This window comes from Malus sylvestris, chromosome 12, assembly GCF_916048215.2.
Source record: "Malus sylvestris chromosome 12, drMalSylv7.2, whole genome shotgun sequence".
NCBI lineage: Eukaryota > Viridiplantae > Streptophyta > Magnoliopsida > Rosales > Rosaceae > Malus > Malus sylvestris.
The window spans coordinates 5,587,446-5,605,442 of record NC_062271.1 but is presented as its reverse complement, the minus strand read 5'-3'; the positions used below and the strand labels follow the sequence as shown (position 1 = coordinate 5,605,442).

Below are 17,997 nucleotides of genomic sequence, written 5' to 3'. Positions count from 1 at the left end.
ATGGGGACTTACAGGAAGAAGTTTACTTCAGCTTCTGCTACCTCCATCTACACTTTAGCTGGCTCTGTATCAATAGAATAATATTAATCTTCATTTATAAACAAGGGATCTTAAATTCGACTCTCATATGTCATAGACTTGCATGATACTCAATGCTGAAATTTTGAACGGAAGGGCATTGGTGAAGTCAACAAGAATGCTTAACGATAATAATAAAATGAAACTACAAAAATTAAGATGATCAAGCAAGTTTTGTTCTTGACAGACACATCCCAAATAATATTATGATTATTCAAGAGATTGTCCATAAATTTGAATGACCTAAAGCTAAAAGGGTTTTTTTAGCTTGGAAAGTGGATTTTGTCTAAAGCATATGACAGGTTGAATTGGTCTTTTCCAAAGCATATGACTACATAGCTTCCTAGTCAGTTCTGTCATAAACTTGATATATTAAATCGTGATTTTCTGTGGGGAAACTCTAGCTCCGTTAGAAAGGTCCATTGGCTTCCTCTTTGGAAGCTGCACATACCACCAAAGTTAAAGGTCTTTGCTTGGTTGGTCACTCAAGATAAAATTCTAACCAATCAACAAAGATTTAAGAGGAAGATTGCATTAGATACTAGTTGTTCCATATGTGGTGGTTTTGTTGAAAATTTATTTCACCTTTTGAGGGACTGCTCTAGCTAGAACTGTTTGAAATGCATTGAAGGTTCCTAGTAATATACTTTCTACTTTCAACTCAGACTTGGAGGGATGGTTTGTTGCTAATATACACTGTAAAACACGCAGTCATGAGGGTCCGAAAGGTGTAATCTTTTCTGGTTTGCGTCTTGGCATATTTGGAAGTGGAGAAATTATATATATTGTCCTTCCTATCAACTTCTCTTTGATCTTGTGAAGGCTATTTTGAAGTATGCTTGGGAGTGGACTGATGCTAATAAGGTCAGTCATTCTAAACCCTGTAGAATTATTGAAAAGTTGACTTGGATTTCTCCAAATGAAGGATGGATGAAATTGAATATTGATGGTTCTCGCTAAGGGCAAAACGGTGTTATGAGTTATGGAGGAGTACTTAGAGATCATCATGGCTCTTGGATTGGGAGCGTTTCAGCTAATATGGGAGTAGGAGAAGTCTATGAAGCTGAGCTACAGGGTCTCCTTTTGGATTTGAATTGACTTTGGATAAGGGTGCTAGGAGGATAATTGTAGAATCTAACTCTACTATTATAGTTTTACTCTTTAAATTTATTGTGCATGATCTGCATCCCTTGGCTTCTTTGTTATACGGGTGTCATCATTTGAGTTCTCAATTTGATCAATGTGATTTAAGCCATATTTATAGAGAAAGGAACATCGTGGCTTATGGTTTGGCAAACTGGATTTTTCTTTGAACTTGATCTGTATTATGTTGGATGACCCTCATCGTTAAATTGTTGGTTTAAAGTTAGATGATATTTTCAGGATTGCTAGAACTCGGATTATTTGTGTATGCAGTCTTTCTTTGTTTAGCAGTTCTGCTTAAACATCGAGCCCCTTTGTAACTAAAAAGAAAATGAAACTACAAAAACGAAAATGAAAACGTAACAAAAATGTACAAACGAATGTGAAAATCCAAATAAAGTACGGGGATCGTTGCCTACTGTTGCAATTCATGACGTACTCGGCTCTCCAATGCGGAGATGGATTGTCTGCACTCCTTTCTCCATACCCTCCTCGTACCCTCCTGTTTTGTGCGGTCATAGTTAAGCCACGTCAACATTTGCTTTTTGTCTTATTATTTTTATATAAAAATTAATATAAAATATTGACGCGTGACCGCACAAAACAGGAGGGTATGGAAGAGTATGGAAAGAGGAGGGCAGACAATCCTTCTCCCTCCAATGCTTCATCGCTCACAGAGTCACCAATGGCCCCCAAAACCCCAAAACAAAACCCAGAGGAAATGAAAGCCTTCCTCTTTTCTCTCCTAAAACCCCAAACCCCGTCCTCCTCCTCCACCGCCACCACCAACGGCGGAGCATAACCAAAGTCCGCCTCAAATGGGTCAAAAACCGAAGCATCGACCACATAATCGAGACTGAGATCGACCTCAAAGCCGCCTGCCTCCTCAAGGACGCAATCAAGCGCTCCCCCACTGGATTCCTCACCGCCAAGTCCTTCGCGGATTGGCAGAAGCTCCTCGGCCTCACCGTCCCCGTCATCCGCTTACTCCGCAGCAGGTACCCAACTCTTTTCCAAGAATTCCCACACGCCCGTTACGCCAATTTGCCTTGTTTTAAGTTAACAGACACTGCAGTTTTGTTGGATTCATAAGAACAAAGTATTCAAAAAACCCATGAGAGTGACAATGCGGAGAGGTTCTGTAGAGTGCTTATGATGACAAAGTCTACGACTTTACCTCTCCAGTCATTGTATACTTTGAAATGGGATCATAGGATCTGGGTTTGCCTGATGGTTTTGAGAAAGTGTTGGTTCCGAAATACCCTGATTGTTTTCGGATTGTTAAGGCCTCAAATGGGGTCGGATGTTTGAAGGCCATACAATGGCCTAAAGAGTATGCTGTTTCGGAATTGCAGATGAGTAGAGAGGGTGGTGATTTAGGGGATGAGTATAGGCAGATCAAGAAGGGGGAGACGGTGTTGGCATTTCCGATGAATTTTCCGAGGGGTTATGGTGGGCAGAAGAAGGTGAGGGCATGGATGGAGGAGTTTCAGAAGTTACCATATATTTCACCATATGAGGATTCTAGGCATATTGATCCTAAGAGTGATCTTATGGAGAAAAGGGTGGTTGGGGTTTTGCACGAGTTCTTAAGCTTGACTCTTCATAAGAAGACTAAGAGGAACTACTTGAGAAGCTTGAGGGAGGAATTGAATCTTCCTCGTAAGTTTATGAGAATCATCACAAGGTATCCCGGGATTTTCTACCTCTCGTTAAAGTGTAAAACCACCACTGTTTCTCCCAGGGAAGGGTAGCATAGAGGGAAGTTAATGAACCCGCATCTGCTCACACGTTTGAGAGAGAAGTTTTGTCACGTCATGAGAACAGGGCTTCTCTATCGGGGTAAAGGTGTGAACTTGCTATCCGCTGATGAGATTTTGCTTAAGAGTGTGGAGAGTGAAAGTGGGCAGGAAGCATCTGAAGAGGAAGAGGTTGGAACAGGTGGTGAATATGAGGATGAAGTATTGGATTCAAGTTCGGAGGGGTCTGAGGAAGATTGATGTTTGTATCAGAAGTTAGACAGTTTGCTTACATTCCATATCAATTGCACTCACTTCCAGTTCCAAGTAAGAAACTTGACCAGAAAGATCGATTTCATAGATTTTACTTGTTGACAGATTTTTTCTGTCTTATCGCTGTATTAATATTCGTTCTCCGGATTGCTGCTTGAGATGTTTGAATTTTCTGCACAAATATGGTAATGATTATTAAGTTTAGGTCAACCTTGTGAAGGATTGCGACAGTAATGTTTGAAACATTGCAAATTAACTTTCTGATGGTTTTTAAGTGGAATTATCAAAGAATCCAAGTTTTGTTCAAAATGCTCTCTGTTTGTTTACAGTTTTCTTACTTCATATCTCATTTTCCCATTTGTTTTGTAATGTAACCTTCAATACATTGTTATAATATCAACTTCAAATCGTTGTACATACTTTCAGTCTCGCAGTTTTCGATCTGGGAACTTATGAACTGGTGAATAAAATGAGTATCAAATATTGGAAACCATAACGGGGAAAATAAAACTATTATTGCATAAAGTTAGGGTGAATGAATTTCGAGTATCCTAGCCTCTACGATGGCGTTGAAATCTTTACAGTAACTTGTAGATTTGGTTGTTTGTTGTTTGAGATAAAACCTGGGATCATCTGGTTCTAATTCTGTTGACCAAAAAACTTTTCTTGTCATCCTCCGGTTCAGTAGCCATCATTGCTTGCCCTTAATTTTTGTTCTTGTGAGAGACATCGGATTATGTTATTTCTTCTTGTTTCTTTCGAGTCGTTATGTCTAGATAAGTTGTAAATAAATTGATCCAAAATGTGTACGAAGAAGAAAGTTTCTTGCATTGCAATGATCCTCATTCCACTAATGTGACATCATTTCACCGTACATAAACCGTACATAAGGGATAATCGAAACTATATACTCTCTTTGTCATCAGATTCCTATGTAGACATTCCTTTGATTTGAATACCGTTTAGGTGTCCAACAAATTAAAAGTTATAATAACAAGTAACATCCTTTAAAAGTAATCTTTAAATGATGATAAAAAGAATGAACAGTTTTGATTATAATGTTTGTACGGTAAAATGATGTCGAAACCCGGACGGATGGCAAAACTCTCTATGGTGCTTTCCACCAAACGAAGTTAACTAAAGTCCTTTCCTCCCACATAAGAAAAAATTAAGAACCACAAAATCAACAACAAAGGAAAAGGAAACAAAATGTGTAATCCATTAATTTTCAAGAGAAACAATATATATACTCGTCAAAAACGAAAAATACGAGGAACAGCATCCAGTATTTAACGGGAGCACTAATCCCAGGCACTGGTCATACCACCATTACCCGGACCATAACCCCCAGAGCCGCCACCATAGCCACCAGAGTTGCCATATCCACCACCATTTCCTCCACCATAAAAATCTGAACCCCTACTGAAAGAGCCGTCCCTTCTAAAATCACGGCCACCAAACCGACCTCCCCCAGATCGTCGGTTTCTGCCTCCTCCGCCATAAGAAGCCCTTGATGCATAACGCGTAAGCCAAGCAGGTACTTCCTGATTTGCTTCTTGCATTAGATCAGCGAGTGGTTTTGCCAATGAGAGATTGTTCTCGTTAAAGAAAGCAGTTGCCAGTCCTGATTTGCCGGCTCGCCCTGTCCGACCTATCCGGTGAACATAATCATCGACGTCATTTGGAAGATCAAAATTTACCACATGAGCTACATGGGGGATGTCAAGACCACGTGCTGCCACATCTGTTGCCACTAATATTGGTGTATTTCCGCTCTTGAATGATCTTAATGCATGTTCTCTTTCCTGCATACAAGCACATCGTATCGTAACAATATCCGGATTCGGATTAATGCTAAACTTGCATGGCCATCATAAAATACCAATGAAAGAAAAAAGGATGACAATTTCAACCAAGTGAAGCTTTCTATTAAGAATCGTCATTTCATAATAATGATGTTACTTCCAGTTTGCCCTTGGGGTTAGCCTAAGTGGCGGAGGGTGGATAATGAATTAGGATTAGGATTCGTCTAGTATTCGGGTCCCTCTAATGTAACCAAAGAAATTCCTTCCAGTTCTACCCAAGCTGGAAATTTTACATATTAACCAGACACGAGAAGTCTCACAGGTTCAAAGATGGTTTAAAACATGACTAAAAAGAAAATGGATGGTTCAGAAACACTAAAACTTGCTGCAGGTAAAGTAGAAGCATAAATCGCTCAGTTATAGCAGCACAATAGCTCCACAAAGTTCCTTTTAGAGAGAGAGAGAGAGAGAGAGAGAGAGTTTTAACTTCTTTTTTCCAACAAATTTTGTCACTAACAAAAAAAAATATGACACCACATTAGGAAAAATATCACTTCTCATAGACTATAAGATCAATTTTCTGAACAGTCTTACCTGTTGTGTTCTGTCACCATGAATAGTAGTTGCTGGAAACCCATTCATGCACAACCAGTGTTCCAATGCATCAGCTCCCTTCTTTGTCTCCACAAAAACTAACGTCAGAGATTGCTGCAAATTCAATGACAAACGACTATTAATACAACACAGGATACTGATATACCGATTCTTCAAAAAAAATCAACAGAACTTTAACAAAGAGTCTTCCTTTCCATGTTACCTTGCCATGAGCTCCATTTTCCCTCTGTGCATGAAGGAGGTCCATGAGATGACTTCGTTTATCAGACTCATGAACAAATTCAACTCTTTGAACAATTAAATCAGTACTTGAACCAACCCTTCCAACAGCCAAAAATATATAATTTGAAAGAAAATCTGATGCCAGTCGCTGCATTCCAACAAAAATTTGCAAAAGCTATCAGATACTTTCAGTTTGGAATTCCACTGTATAGAATGTTCATACTGCATTAATATGACTATATACAACTCAATAAGTAAAGAAAGATCCAATAGGAAACCCAGCAAACGATTAAAACAAACCTGTATCTCCTTTGGAAACGTAGCACTAAACAGCATGGTCTGTCTCAAACCCGGCGGAGGCATGTCCATCTTTTCCACTATCTTCCTAATTTGAGGCTCAAAACCCATGTCCAGCATCCTATCTGCCTCATCAAGAGCCAAATATCTGATCATCTGCAACGACACTCTTGCCCTCTCAAGCAAATCTACCAATCGTCCCGGAGTTGCCACAAGAATATCAACTCCTCTCTCAAGCTCTCTCAACTGACACAATATAAGAAAACAAAAGAGTGGGAGGTGAATCATCAAAACAAAAACAAAAACAAAGTGAAAGAGGCAGCACGAATAGGCACCAATAACAAATTGTTTGAGCTGACAATATTTTCCACAATAGGATTGAGTCAATCAACATTTTGTGCTTTTAAGAAGAGATCAATAAAGAGAGATTTAAGCAAGTGGTATTGACATTAGTTGAAGAGGAAAATTGCTTTATTAACTTCAGTCGAAAAGGAGAATTGCTTTAATTGACCTATGCTAGAAAATGAAATGATCATTGATCTATGCCCATATATGAAATTACTTATTGACCTAAACCAAATTTCCTATAAGTTTAATACTTTGAATGGGATAGAGATCAAATTGAATACAAGTCATCCAAAAACATATCCTACGGTAAAACAACTTTAACCACGGCCTCAAAATTATGATCATTGATTTGTTTGCAGACTCACTATTTCCCTCTCTGTTAAACATATTAACCTAAAGACCAACCCATCCTATATAACTTGAGCCTTCATTCTATAATAAGGAAAGATAGAGACCAAATTGAATACAAGTCATCCAAAAACATATCCTACAGTAAAAAAACTTTAATCACGGCCTCAAAATTATGATCATTGATTTGTTTGCAGACTCACTATTTCCCTCTCTGTTAAACATATTAACCTAAAGACCAACCCATCCTATATAACTTGAGCCTTCATTCTATAATAAGGAAATATCGTTACTTAAATAAATTATCTGAAAAATGAACAAATAAATAATAAAAAGTGGAGACGAAGAAGAAGGAAAAGAATGAATGATCTAGCATATAAACCAGAATTAAATAAATTCTGTAATGTAATAAACATTTTCTGGTTTGAAAAAGATGTACATCACTCTGCATCATCATCACTAAAAGAAGAAAAAAGTGGTATAACCTCTTTGTCGAGTAATTACAAAGATGAAACAGATACATACATACATACATATATATATGGGTTAGGATCAAGGGACAAATATTTTTACACTTCTTTTGAATCATTATATTTCATAACATCTAATGATCCTAATTATGAGTGAAGTGGAGCTTTTTAATCATCTAATGACATGGACGCTGATGTGGCATTATATAACTAATGAAGGAAAAAAAGATTGCAAAGAATAAGAAACTGAAATAAGAAGAAAATCATTGCTGCTGCAAATCCTAATTCATCGCCGCTGCAAACTGTAACCTATTGCCGCTGCTTCTTCATCTTCTTCATTTAGACATAATAAAGGACATGACGACCAAGTATGTTCAAATGATGTAAAAACCAAGATGGCAATCAACTAGTGGTATATTCATGTTGGGAAAAAAACATTAGATTGGACTGAACGAAGTTAAAATAAAGAATAAAATAAATAATCTTTAGCTCATTAGGGTGCGATAATCATCCGCCGATCTAGGCGGTCAACTAAATGAATGTATTACACCCTGTTTCTAGCATATATGTACTTGATTGATGATGTCATATGATACTTCTCTAGAAAAGATGCAAGATGAAGCAGCTTGATGATGATGTCCTGTGATACTTCTATATAAAAGAGATGTGAGATGAAGCAGCATCAATGGAGGGGCAGGACAGGGATAACTTATTAATTTACGTTTGGATTCTTTTCTTAATTAACTTTCCACATCAGTTTCTATGTCATTAGATGATTAAAATGCTTCCACATCATTCTTAATTAGAACCCTTGGATGTTATGTAATCTAATTGCTCAAAGGAGTGTAAAAATATTTGTCAAAATGTTTGTCCCTAAACCTAACACTATATATGTACATATGTATTTAGACATGGATCCAAAGTATCAGTAAGCCACAATCACAGTCAAGTTATACAAACCTGTTGATTTATTGGTGCACCTCCATAAGCAACTACCACCTTGACACCGGTTTGATAAGCAAACTTTCTAGTTTCTTCATGTATCTGCAAGCCAATCAAAACAGAAACAATAAGATTTTGCCTATAAACCACTACACGTTATGTGACTGACATAAGCACAATCTAACCTGGCAAGAGAGTTCTCTGGTAGGGGAGAGAATAAGAGCAAGAGGATACACAGTACGTGCTCCACGAGGTCTCTGAGCATACTGCCCTAGCATGATTCCACTAATAATTGGAAAGCAGAAAGCAGCTGTCTTCCCTGAACCCGTCTGAGCACAAGCCATCAAATCCCTACCTCCCAGAGAAATAGGTATTGCATGACGCTGAACAGGAGTTGGCTTCACATACCTGCACCTTCGAATATTTAAATTCAATGCCTCCCCTAAGTCTATCTCTGCAAAAGTATTCACAGGTGGTGGCACATTATCCCCACTAGTTTCCACTGGGATATCCTCATAAGCATCAAAGTTAATGCCTGTGTTTTCTTGGTCACTAAATGTCGGTTCTGAGATGTCTTCATCGCCAAAAGGGTTTACTTCCCGCTCCCTCCCACGGTCCCACCCCCCACTTTTATTGTTCCAACCACCACCACCTCGACCACCACTGGAACCATATCCCGGACGCCCAACATCATGCCTAGAACTACCAGCACCCCAGGCAGGGCCAGGTGCAGGCCCATTGTAACCTACGCGGTCATTGGCTGGTAATGGGGCAGGATGTGAAGGAGCCGGGGCATCAGAAGACGGCGGCCTATTACGAAGATGTGGCGGGACATAACTTGATCGTGCAGGGCGAGATGAGCTGTTATTTGCAGATGAACCGATAGTCGGATTCTCTCCTTGAGAATTTGCGACAGAATCCGCCCATGAAGTTGTCATAATTGTAAAAACGTGACCCCTCCTTTTCCAATAAATTTAATTCGTAACCTAATGCACCAAACACACAAAAAAATCAGACTCTAAATAAAAATTTGTCCAATGATTTATCTCTAAATATCTTGCAGATCAAAACCCTGATCAATCTTAACACTATACCATTCGAAAGGGGATTCGTCTACGAAAATTATCATTAAAAACTGGATAACATGAAAATTTTAGTTACAATTTACATAACACTAACAGTAAACTCTATTAATTTTGTTTAAAATAACGCGATTAATTAAACACATAAAAAATTACAAACTTTCGATTTAGCGCAATAAAATCACGCAGAAAACTTCTGCACAAATCTGAGCAAAAATATCAAAGTAAAATCAAGCAAAATAAATTCAAAATTCAAAAAACTAAACAATGTCGATACACGAAAAATCGGAAAAAAAGAACAGACATAAAAATTCGAAACGAAAACTACAGCATGCATTCGAAGAGCAGATTAACACATGCAAAAACGCTTAATAATTACAGAGACTGAGAGAACTTCGAACCTAGATAAGCAGTGAAAGTAGCAGAATCGGATCGGGAACCAGAAAAAGTTGAGAAACCCTAGCTTTTCTGAGCGCAGGAATGGCAGGATCGGAAGGTAGGCGAAGATATCGCTCTGGCTTTTCGCTTTCTTCGTCGATGAGAAATCCTCCTTTCTTTTTCCTGAGATATTTTCGTCTCCTATTCAAATGGGATCAAAACTCTTTCTTCTCCTTTTCGTTTTCTTTTTCTACGCAGCCGAAACGTGTTACGAGGAAATTATTTTTTATTTTTGAAATAAAAAATTTAAAAAAAATGAAGAAAACGTCCGTACAATTCGGGGGCGAAAGGTGGCTGCCGTCGTATAAATAACCCTGCGGTGAAGCGTGAAATTGTGAGGGTTACAAAATCTGTATGCTTTGATTTTTGAGGTCCCTATTATTTCTCTAAAATCGTTCTACGATATAGAGACTCAATTTCTTGTAATTAATAGTCACTTACGATTTAGTAGTAATTCACAAGTTATATGTTCGGTTCTCGTTAAAAGTAAATTTAAACCATTTTAATACTGTTGATTGAGAGGTTTAACTCACTTCCACTCCATACCATAGTGTAGGTAATATTTTTTTTTTCTTTTTTTTTTTAAATTTCTATGTAATTGATAAATTGATTGTATTTTTTTATTTTTATGCAAGTGTCATCTCTTGTTAATGAATGTTTCAACCTATTCAAACACTATATATTGAGTGGAAATTGTGTGTTTCAATCAATCCAAACTCGACAAGTTGGGTTGAAAATTGTGTCCCCATTAATATTAATGTGAGTATTTTTGCTCACCATCATTTAGTGTGGTGTATGCTCACTGTTAGATGAGTTTGAATTTCGAGATTCGTATAGTAGATAGGCACAAATCTCAAAATTAAAACTCATCTAACGGTAATAAATAAAGTGATGAGCATACAACACACTAAATGATGATGAACAAAAATGCACTCAATATTAATATACTTTCGTTAAGCAAAGCAATCATTATTAGTTTACATAAAATAAAGTTAATTAGAAAGAAAAGTTCCCTTTATTAGGGTTTAGTCCACTCGAACTTTGCACTCCTGCGCATAAAAAAAAATTAAATTGTAATAAAAAAAATTTAATTTAAGGATGTGATATCCAAACAAATTTTTTTATTTCTCATACATATTTTTAATTTTTAACTGTCAAATTAAATGAATCGAAGTCGAATCGGTCCTTATTTAAACATATGAGCTGTGCAGATATCAGCATGGGTTTGGGCAGGGACTCTCACAATTCCAAGAGCAAGCCCACACGAACAAAAGAGAATGGCATGAAGTATAATAATGGAAATTGAAGGGGTACAATTACGTAATTCAACAAATACGTGGCAGTGCATGGTGTATAATCAGAGCCTTCAAACCCACTCGCTCCCTCCTCACGCGCTCTCTCGTTCGATTTTTGTCTCCGTCCTCTCCACCTCTGCTTTAAGTACGATCAGAGAGTGAGGACCGGAACCAATATCTTAATCTGGGGTTAGGGTCATCCCTAATCCGAATACCTGTAAAATCCACAATTCGATTTTTGAATTCGAAGCCGAGAGAAGATGGGCGTGAATTCGGTATCGACGGACACGAGCAGCGATCTGAACGAGCAGATCGAGCAACTCATGCAATGCAAGCCACTCTCAGAGCAACAGGTTTTGCTACATTCTTCGTTTTCTTGAGTTGGTTTTTGGTGGATGATTGAGTGGTGTTTGATTGAGAAATTTGGGGATTAGGGTTGTGTTGGGGTCAGTCTGGTTGCCTGGAAAATTTGGGAAGGAAAATGGGGTCATGGGGTTTCTTCGTTTGTTGTTGGATTTGTGGTAATTGCAATTTCTAGGTGAAATTTTGGTGTGTATTTTCTTAAGGGGAAAAAAAAGTTCTTTACTTTTCTTGGTTCTCTTAGCCACCAAATGGGGAATTTTTCATTTTCTTTTATGTGTGTTTGTAGTGATGTAATTCAGGTTCTGTTTATTGTGTTTTTAAATCAAATGCCTTACTTTGTCTCAATTTTTTGTGCCTTTCATTTGTTTACCAATTTTGGGGACAACTCATGAGCTCCATTAGTAGTGATACAAAAGTTTCTGAATCATTTTGTCATGATTTGGAGCGAGATGCCCGGTATTTTGAGTTTTAATGGAAAGAGGGGTAAAGATTGTTAGGCAATACAATTTGATGATTTTGTGCACGGGAAACTCTGGAATTGTCACAATTGGTACACTTGCATCTTAGATTTACTACAAGCTTTAATCTGTATCTTGCGGAGAATGGTAGATTGGCCATTTCCGGAATGACATGAAATTAGTTAGATTATAGTCTCATAACTCTATTTCAGTCGAAGAATGTATTTTGGCAAGGGGACCTTTGAGTTGATTACGTGAAGAACCAAATTGTCTTATAACAAGCTTCTTTTTTGTTTTAAAAATGGATGGGATTCCTATAAATATTCTAGCGATTGACTATAGATAAGGAAGTTGTAATTTTCAAAATGAATTATCTTATACACATACAAAACTATGTGAAATGGACTAAAGTATAATCTGGGACTTTTACCTCAGTATTAAACTTGGCTATATGCCAGAATGGTTTATTTATACACCTTTTAAGTTATCTTCCCTTTTTTTTTAAATTATCTCTTGTCTTTTAGTATCAGAACTGTTCCTCATCAACATCCACTTCCTACTCTTTTCGTTCTGAAGTTTTTGTAATGAGTGTGCAAATAAAGTTCTCAAATTGCTCTCTTCTCCATTTTCTCTTGTAATAAAATTAGGGAAGTGCTATCCACACACCCATTTTTACTTCTCACACACCCCTCTCAATTTTCAGCCGTCGGATCAAATGAATTGAAGAATATCAATGGCCAAAAGTTAACAAGGGTGTGTGAAGAGCACTATCCTAAAATTACACAAAGTATCTGTACATGATCATTTCTTCATTGCTTCATTGTAGGTGAGAATGTTATGCGAGAAAGCAAAGGAAATTCTAATGGGAGAAAGCAATGTTCAGGTGAAGATTTTGCCTTCTTTAGTCTCTTATTATATTTGGATTACATTACATATTTCACTGTTTTTGCATTTTTTATGGGGAAAAAGCTTTTTTTTTTTGTCCTTCATTTGAACTGGTAACTCTGGTGTAGATCTTTCAAATTATATGGGTAGATACTTATATTATTTATTTGCATGTACTTACAGCCTGTGAAAAGCCCAGTGACAATTTGTGGCGATATTCATGGACAGTTTCACGACCTTGCAGAGCTTTTTCGAATTGGAGGGAAGGTATCAGCTCTGACTATGACCTTTTTGTATTTAACTCTTCTATTTCAGTTGATGGAATAAAATATCTAAATAAACTAATTGAGATCTGCAAATGAAGATTGAAGTCCTGCTGAGGTATTGTAGAGTAAATTGCGTAATGGGAACTGCATCTAATTAACATCAGTTGGATATTATTGACTTTGTCAACACCATTTAAATACTGACTTTGTCAATGATGCTGCTTGTTATATTAATATAACTTTTTCCCCTGGACCCAATCTGTCATTTTGTGGTATCCAAATTTTTTCGGTTACTTGTTCTGCTTACCTAGTTCTTTTTCCTCCCTTTTTTTCTTTTGATGTTCTATTAACAGTATTTCATCGAGTCATGTCTTTTTGGTGTAGTTTGGTTTGTTTTCATCTTGCATTGTATTGTTTAGAAAAATATAATAATAATAATGGGAAGAAAACTCATATGCCTTGTCAATTGATTTCACAATGATAAATTTTAGGGAAGTGATTTTCACACACCCTTTTTAGCTTCTCACGCCCCTCTTTATTTATGGCCATTTGATTGAATAAATCAAACGGAATCAACAACCAGGATTAAACATGAGTGTGTAAGAGGCTAAAAAGGGTGTGGGATACTCACTTCCCAGGATTATTTTTCTATTTTTGTTGATTTTATTGCCAAAATTCTTATTAAGGGTTGTTATCAATTTCTTTGACAGTGTCCTGATACCAATTACTTGTTTATGGGAGATTACGTGGACCGTGGCTATTACTCTGTTGAAACCGTGACGGTATGTAACTATCAATCTTTTGGATTTTCTTATGGTCATGAAAAATCATCATGTGTGATTTCCCCAGAGTTTAGCTCCGTCAAGTACTGTCGTAGAGTTGTTTTTCAGTTCGCATACTAGCATATGCTCTGACAAGTACAAGCACCAGTACTAAAGAGATATACATGTGGCCTTTTTTACACTTTGGTTCGTATTACTTTGATGTTTGTTTGTGAAAAACTTGGCACATTTTTCGTTTTGCATAATTTTATTTAGTGTGTGCATGGGTTAACCAGGGTAAGTTGTTTGCCTCTCTAACTCTTGGGTTTTAAATTCTACTTTCTATGTGTACTGGCTAAAATTCCTGGCATAAAATTAAAAATACCACGGAAATGATTCTTATATGTGGGTGTATATACTTTCATGTGAATGCTTTACATTTGATTAAAGGTCACTATCTGTTATTTTGTCAGTCAATCCATTTTCCTTGAAACTTTGAGTGACAATCTATGAAATTCAGGCTAGCATTTGGGGTGATGTATCATATAAGTTTGCCGGTCACGATTTGGAAAGACAGTTCCTTTAGGGGCCAAAACCAAATTGTTTTAAATGGCAATGTTTGGTACTTTGACTGGCTTCGGATGAAACTGGGTCTTTCCCCCTTTAAAATGCATACTTCTAAAATTTGTTTAAGCAATTCTATATTGTTTTCATGCTTTCAGATTTATTGCTGATAACAGCTTTTTTATTTATCCAGCTCTTAGTGGCCCTGAAAGTGCGTTATCCTCAGCGAATCACTATTCTCAGGGGAAACCATGAAAGTCGTCAGGTATTTTACCTTTTGCCAATTTATGTTGTTTGATTTCACTTTCAGCAAATGTCATAAAGCTTATGTTTTGTTTCTTTTGTTACAAAGAATATCGAGCGTGTTGGAAAAAAGAGGGCATTCTGTTCAATCTTCAAATTTCTCTCTTTTTGGTTGATTGCTGGTTCCATGCAAAATTGTAATGGACCCTGCATTTATGAATTTTAAATTCTGGTGGAACATTGATCTGGAAGCATTATGGTGGTATATAACTTCTTACTTGTTTCATTTTTTTCTGCAGATTACCCAGGTTTATGGATTTTATGATGAATGTCTCCGAAAGTGAGTGTCCTGCACACCAAAGAAGTATTTTGAAAATTTTACTTACCTTGAATGTATATGACTGTATTGGTTTTCATGTTGGAAGCATAAACACATCCATAATGGGCAAATGATTGGTATCAATTGATGAAGGGGAATTAAATTAGTTAATCCTAATGTAAAAAAAGGATTGAAACTTAGGAACTATTGGAGTCGTTATTGCCATTGGACAGTTAGATTCAAACAAACTGAGTATGAAGATGTGTTTGATTTGGATGTAAACTCCATGTGATTCTGAATACTTCTTCTGCCTGAGATTGGAGAAAGTAGAATCAGACTTGGACTGAGGTCAATTGCAGGCGTACTAATACCATTTCATGGTTACAATAGAAGGCATATTAGTACCGCTCCAATCAAGGTTTACGAAGCCTTTTATTCTCCTGGTTAGCATAAGCTTCATGTATGACAAACAAACCAACTGTTGTGCAAGCTCACAAATTATGCAAGATCTTCTCGAAGATTATTAACAATTTATCAGACATGTTATTGAGATGCTATTTAGCCATAATATTGCTTGAAACACTCTGTCAGGAACAGCTTCTCCTTAAAACATTTGGTTTGTTTCTTATCATCATCTCAACAAGATGTGAAGTCTTGAGTTCTTATAATTACAGGATACTGCAGTTTTTGAAGCTTCTATTAGATTATGCTGAATCATTCCTACTGTAGTCTGTTTGTGTATGTGGCATGGTTCAACTTCTGATGCAATAGAGCATGAGGTTATCACTCTCTTTCTCTTAAGGCCTCTTGTTTGTTCGTCATTTGGGTACTGGTTTGGCATTTCTATCTAATATTGTGATGTAAAGACGTACCTTTTGAGTTGTTTTAGTTTTAGTACTTCGGCCTTTTAGATTAAATTGTACTTTTTTATGGTGGTTTCTTACACTCTTATGCATGTAGAACAATCTGCTTCTAGCTCCTCTGGCAAATCAATGACAGTGCATTGTCTGATAATCTAATTACAGGTATGGAAATGCCAATGTTTGGAAGATCTTCACCGACCTTTTTGACTACTTTCCACTGACAGCATTGGTGAGTAAAAGTTTCCACCAGGTTGACCCGTGTGATACTATTTTGGATACAGATGGAAATAATTTTCTATGGGTTACTTTTGTGGTTTTCTGTAGCTTAAATTCACCTTGCTCATTACCTCACTTTAGCTGTAACGTGATCAGTGAACAACTCTTCACAATGTTTTTCTGTGTGAAGAGAGGAATAACAATAGTTCAAATTCAAAACACTGCAAGTATTAGCATTCTTGATAAAAGATAAAAGTGAGAAGAGATTTATGTTTTCAAATTGTTTCTTTTGATAATTTGAGCTGATTTCCTTTGTTTCCTGCTTCTTTCAACTCACTTTAATCATTGATGGGGCTGAAGTACTCCCGTTGATTACCTATTATTATACTTGTATGTGCTGATCTCTCCTTTTTAGGTTGAGTCAGAAATATTTTGCCTGCATGGTGGATTGTCCCCTTCAATTGAAAACCTTGATAACATAAGGAATTTTGACCGTGTTCAAGAGGTTCCACATGAAGGGCCGATGTGTGATCTGTTATGGTCTGACCCAGATGACCGATGTGGTTGGGGTATTTCACCTCGCGGTGCAGGATATACTTTTGGCCAGGTAACTTCAAATATGTCGTTGGACTCTTATTTTTGAAAATATTACAATGACTTGTGTCTTAATATATACTATATACAATGTTTGCATTGTGTCTATGTGGTCCTTACTGGTCAAATACTTGTTCTTTTTTGCAGGATATATCTGAACAATTTAATCATACAAACAATTTAAAGTTGATTGCAAGAGCTCATCAGTTGGTTATGGATGGATTCAACTGGGCACATGTAATTTTCTTATCTGTAAAATTGGGATTTTTATCGTCTACTTTGGTACGCAGCGGATAAGGTCTATTGATCTAACATTGTTTTGTTTTGACAGGAACAAAAGGTGGTTACTATATTTAGTGCACCTAATTACTGCTATCGCTGTGGGAACATGGCCTCTGTTTTAGAAGTCGATGACTGCAGGGGCCATACCTTCATTCAGGTGCTCATTCTATCTCTGTCTCTCTCTCTCTCACACACGCACGCTCATAAGTAGTAAGTGTTGAGGCATAGTTTGATAAGCTTTGTGAGTGCTTCAAATATATGCTTTATGCTTTCGCAGTTTGAGCCAGCTCCGAGGAGAGGAGAGCCAGATGTTACGCGTAGAACACCCGATTACTTTCTGTGAAGCAACTGCATTGGTGTCATTTCTTTTGTGGTTCTTCCACTCTTCCACACTTGGGGTAGCACATTGTTTTAGCACAAGATGACCATTGGGTTTGCAGCCCACGTCTTCCTGTCGGGTTATAGGATTCCAAGACCGATGTAAAATACACAGGTAAGGTGCCTGCTGATTTGTCTTACATTAGAACGTTGCTGGATTTCCCATCGAATAGTTTGCCTAGCTGTTGACGCTCCGTAATTATTGTATCATATCCAGCAGAAGATGTGGATATTCTTTTTGGTTTTGTATTTCTTTTTCGTCCTTGTACGTTTTGCTCACCCTCCCCCCATGGGGATCATGGGACTTTATTATTAGTGGATGTTTTTGCTCTTTCATTCGATTACTCAAATGTTTTGCGATGCGATGGATGGTTCTTTAGTGCTCACCCACTTGAACAAGAACGCGGGATCTTGGCCGAACGTTCTCCAGTTCTCGCTATTCCAATACACGTCTTGAGAAAAGCCAAGTGCTTGTATATGCAAATTCTGAATTCTAGTAACGTGTACTCTTTCACAGCTGTTTCTTGCGTTCATTTGGAGATTCAAGGCTTTGAACTTTGAAGGATATCAAATGTGTCGAACTAAGAGCTTTGAGCGCTGGGGTCACTGCATGGCAATATGGCATTGCGAGGAATGCATCTACACCGATTACATTGCTATCGTCTGAGGATAGCCAACTCCGCAAGGGGATCGTAGTTTGTTTGGTCACC

The 17,997-nt window shown here is 37.3% G+C and overlaps 2 protein-coding genes and 1 pseudogene across 2 annotated transcripts; 2 read left to right on the top strand and 1 right to left on the bottom strand.

The window, feature by feature from the left end:
• The first annotated feature begins 1,881 nt into the window (after positions 1-1,881).
• LOC126591789 (protein WHAT'S THIS FACTOR 9, mitochondrial-like) lies at positions 1,882-3,652 on the top strand (annotated as a pseudogene).
• A 782-nt stretch (positions 3,653-4,434) lies between these two features.
• LOC126591787 (DEAD-box ATP-dependent RNA helicase 37-like) lies at positions 4,435-9,991 on the bottom strand. Its single transcript, XM_050257469.1, has 7 exons — positions 9,764-9,991; positions 8,466-9,266; positions 8,299-8,382; positions 6,176-6,418; positions 5,856-6,023; positions 5,633-5,746; positions 4,435-5,038 (listed from the first exon to the last, which is right to left on the bottom strand). The coding sequence occupies exons 2-7, from the start codon at positions 9,216-9,218 to the stop codon at positions 4,535-4,537; spliced, it is 1,866 nt and encodes a 621-aa protein (XP_050113426.1). The 5' UTR covers positions 9,219-9,266; positions 9,764-9,991; the 3' UTR covers positions 4,435-4,534.
• Positions 9,992-11,202: 1,211 nt separating this feature from the next.
• LOC126593058 (serine/threonine-protein phosphatase PP2A-4 catalytic subunit) lies at positions 11,203-17,631 on the top strand. The gene is made up of 11 exons (XM_050258923.1): positions 11,203-11,448; positions 12,743-12,799; positions 12,985-13,068; positions 13,778-13,849; positions 14,586-14,657; positions 14,935-14,975; positions 15,980-16,046; positions 16,449-16,640; positions 16,775-16,864; positions 16,959-17,066; positions 17,187-17,631. Exons 1-11 carry the CDS (start codon positions 11,356-11,358, stop codon positions 17,250-17,252), a joined length of 942 nt encoding a protein of 313 aa, XP_050114880.1. The 5' UTR covers positions 11,203-11,355; the 3' UTR covers positions 17,253-17,631.
• Positions 17,632-17,997: the final 366 nt, after the last annotated feature.

Bases quoted from the DNA above. Each gene is read 5' to 3' on its own strand.
- LOC126591787 (XM_050257469.1), bottom strand. From the start codon at position 9,218: ATGACAACTTCATGGGCGGATTCTGTCGCAAATTCTCAAGGAGAGAAT. The intron at 5,747-5,855 runs GTAACATGGAAA...TTGAATTTGCAG, and splicing joins AAAATGGAGCTCATGGCAAG to CAATCTCTGACGTTAGTTTT. The intron at 5,039-5,632 runs GTAAGACTGTTC...GCTTGTATGCAG, and splicing joins ATGGTGACAGAACACAACAG to GAAAGAGAACATGCATTAAG.
- LOC126593058 (XM_050258923.1), top strand. From the start codon at position 11,356: ATGGGCGTGAATTCGGTATCGACGGACACGAGCAGCGATCTGAACGAG. The intron at 16,641-16,774 runs GTAACTTCAAAT...TCTTTTTTGCAG, and splicing joins CAGGATATACTTTTGGCCAG to GATATATCTGAACAATTTAA. The intron at 16,865-16,958 runs GTAATTTTCTTA...TTGTTTTGACAG, and splicing joins ATGGATTCAACTGGGCACAT to GAACAAAAGGTGGTTACTAT.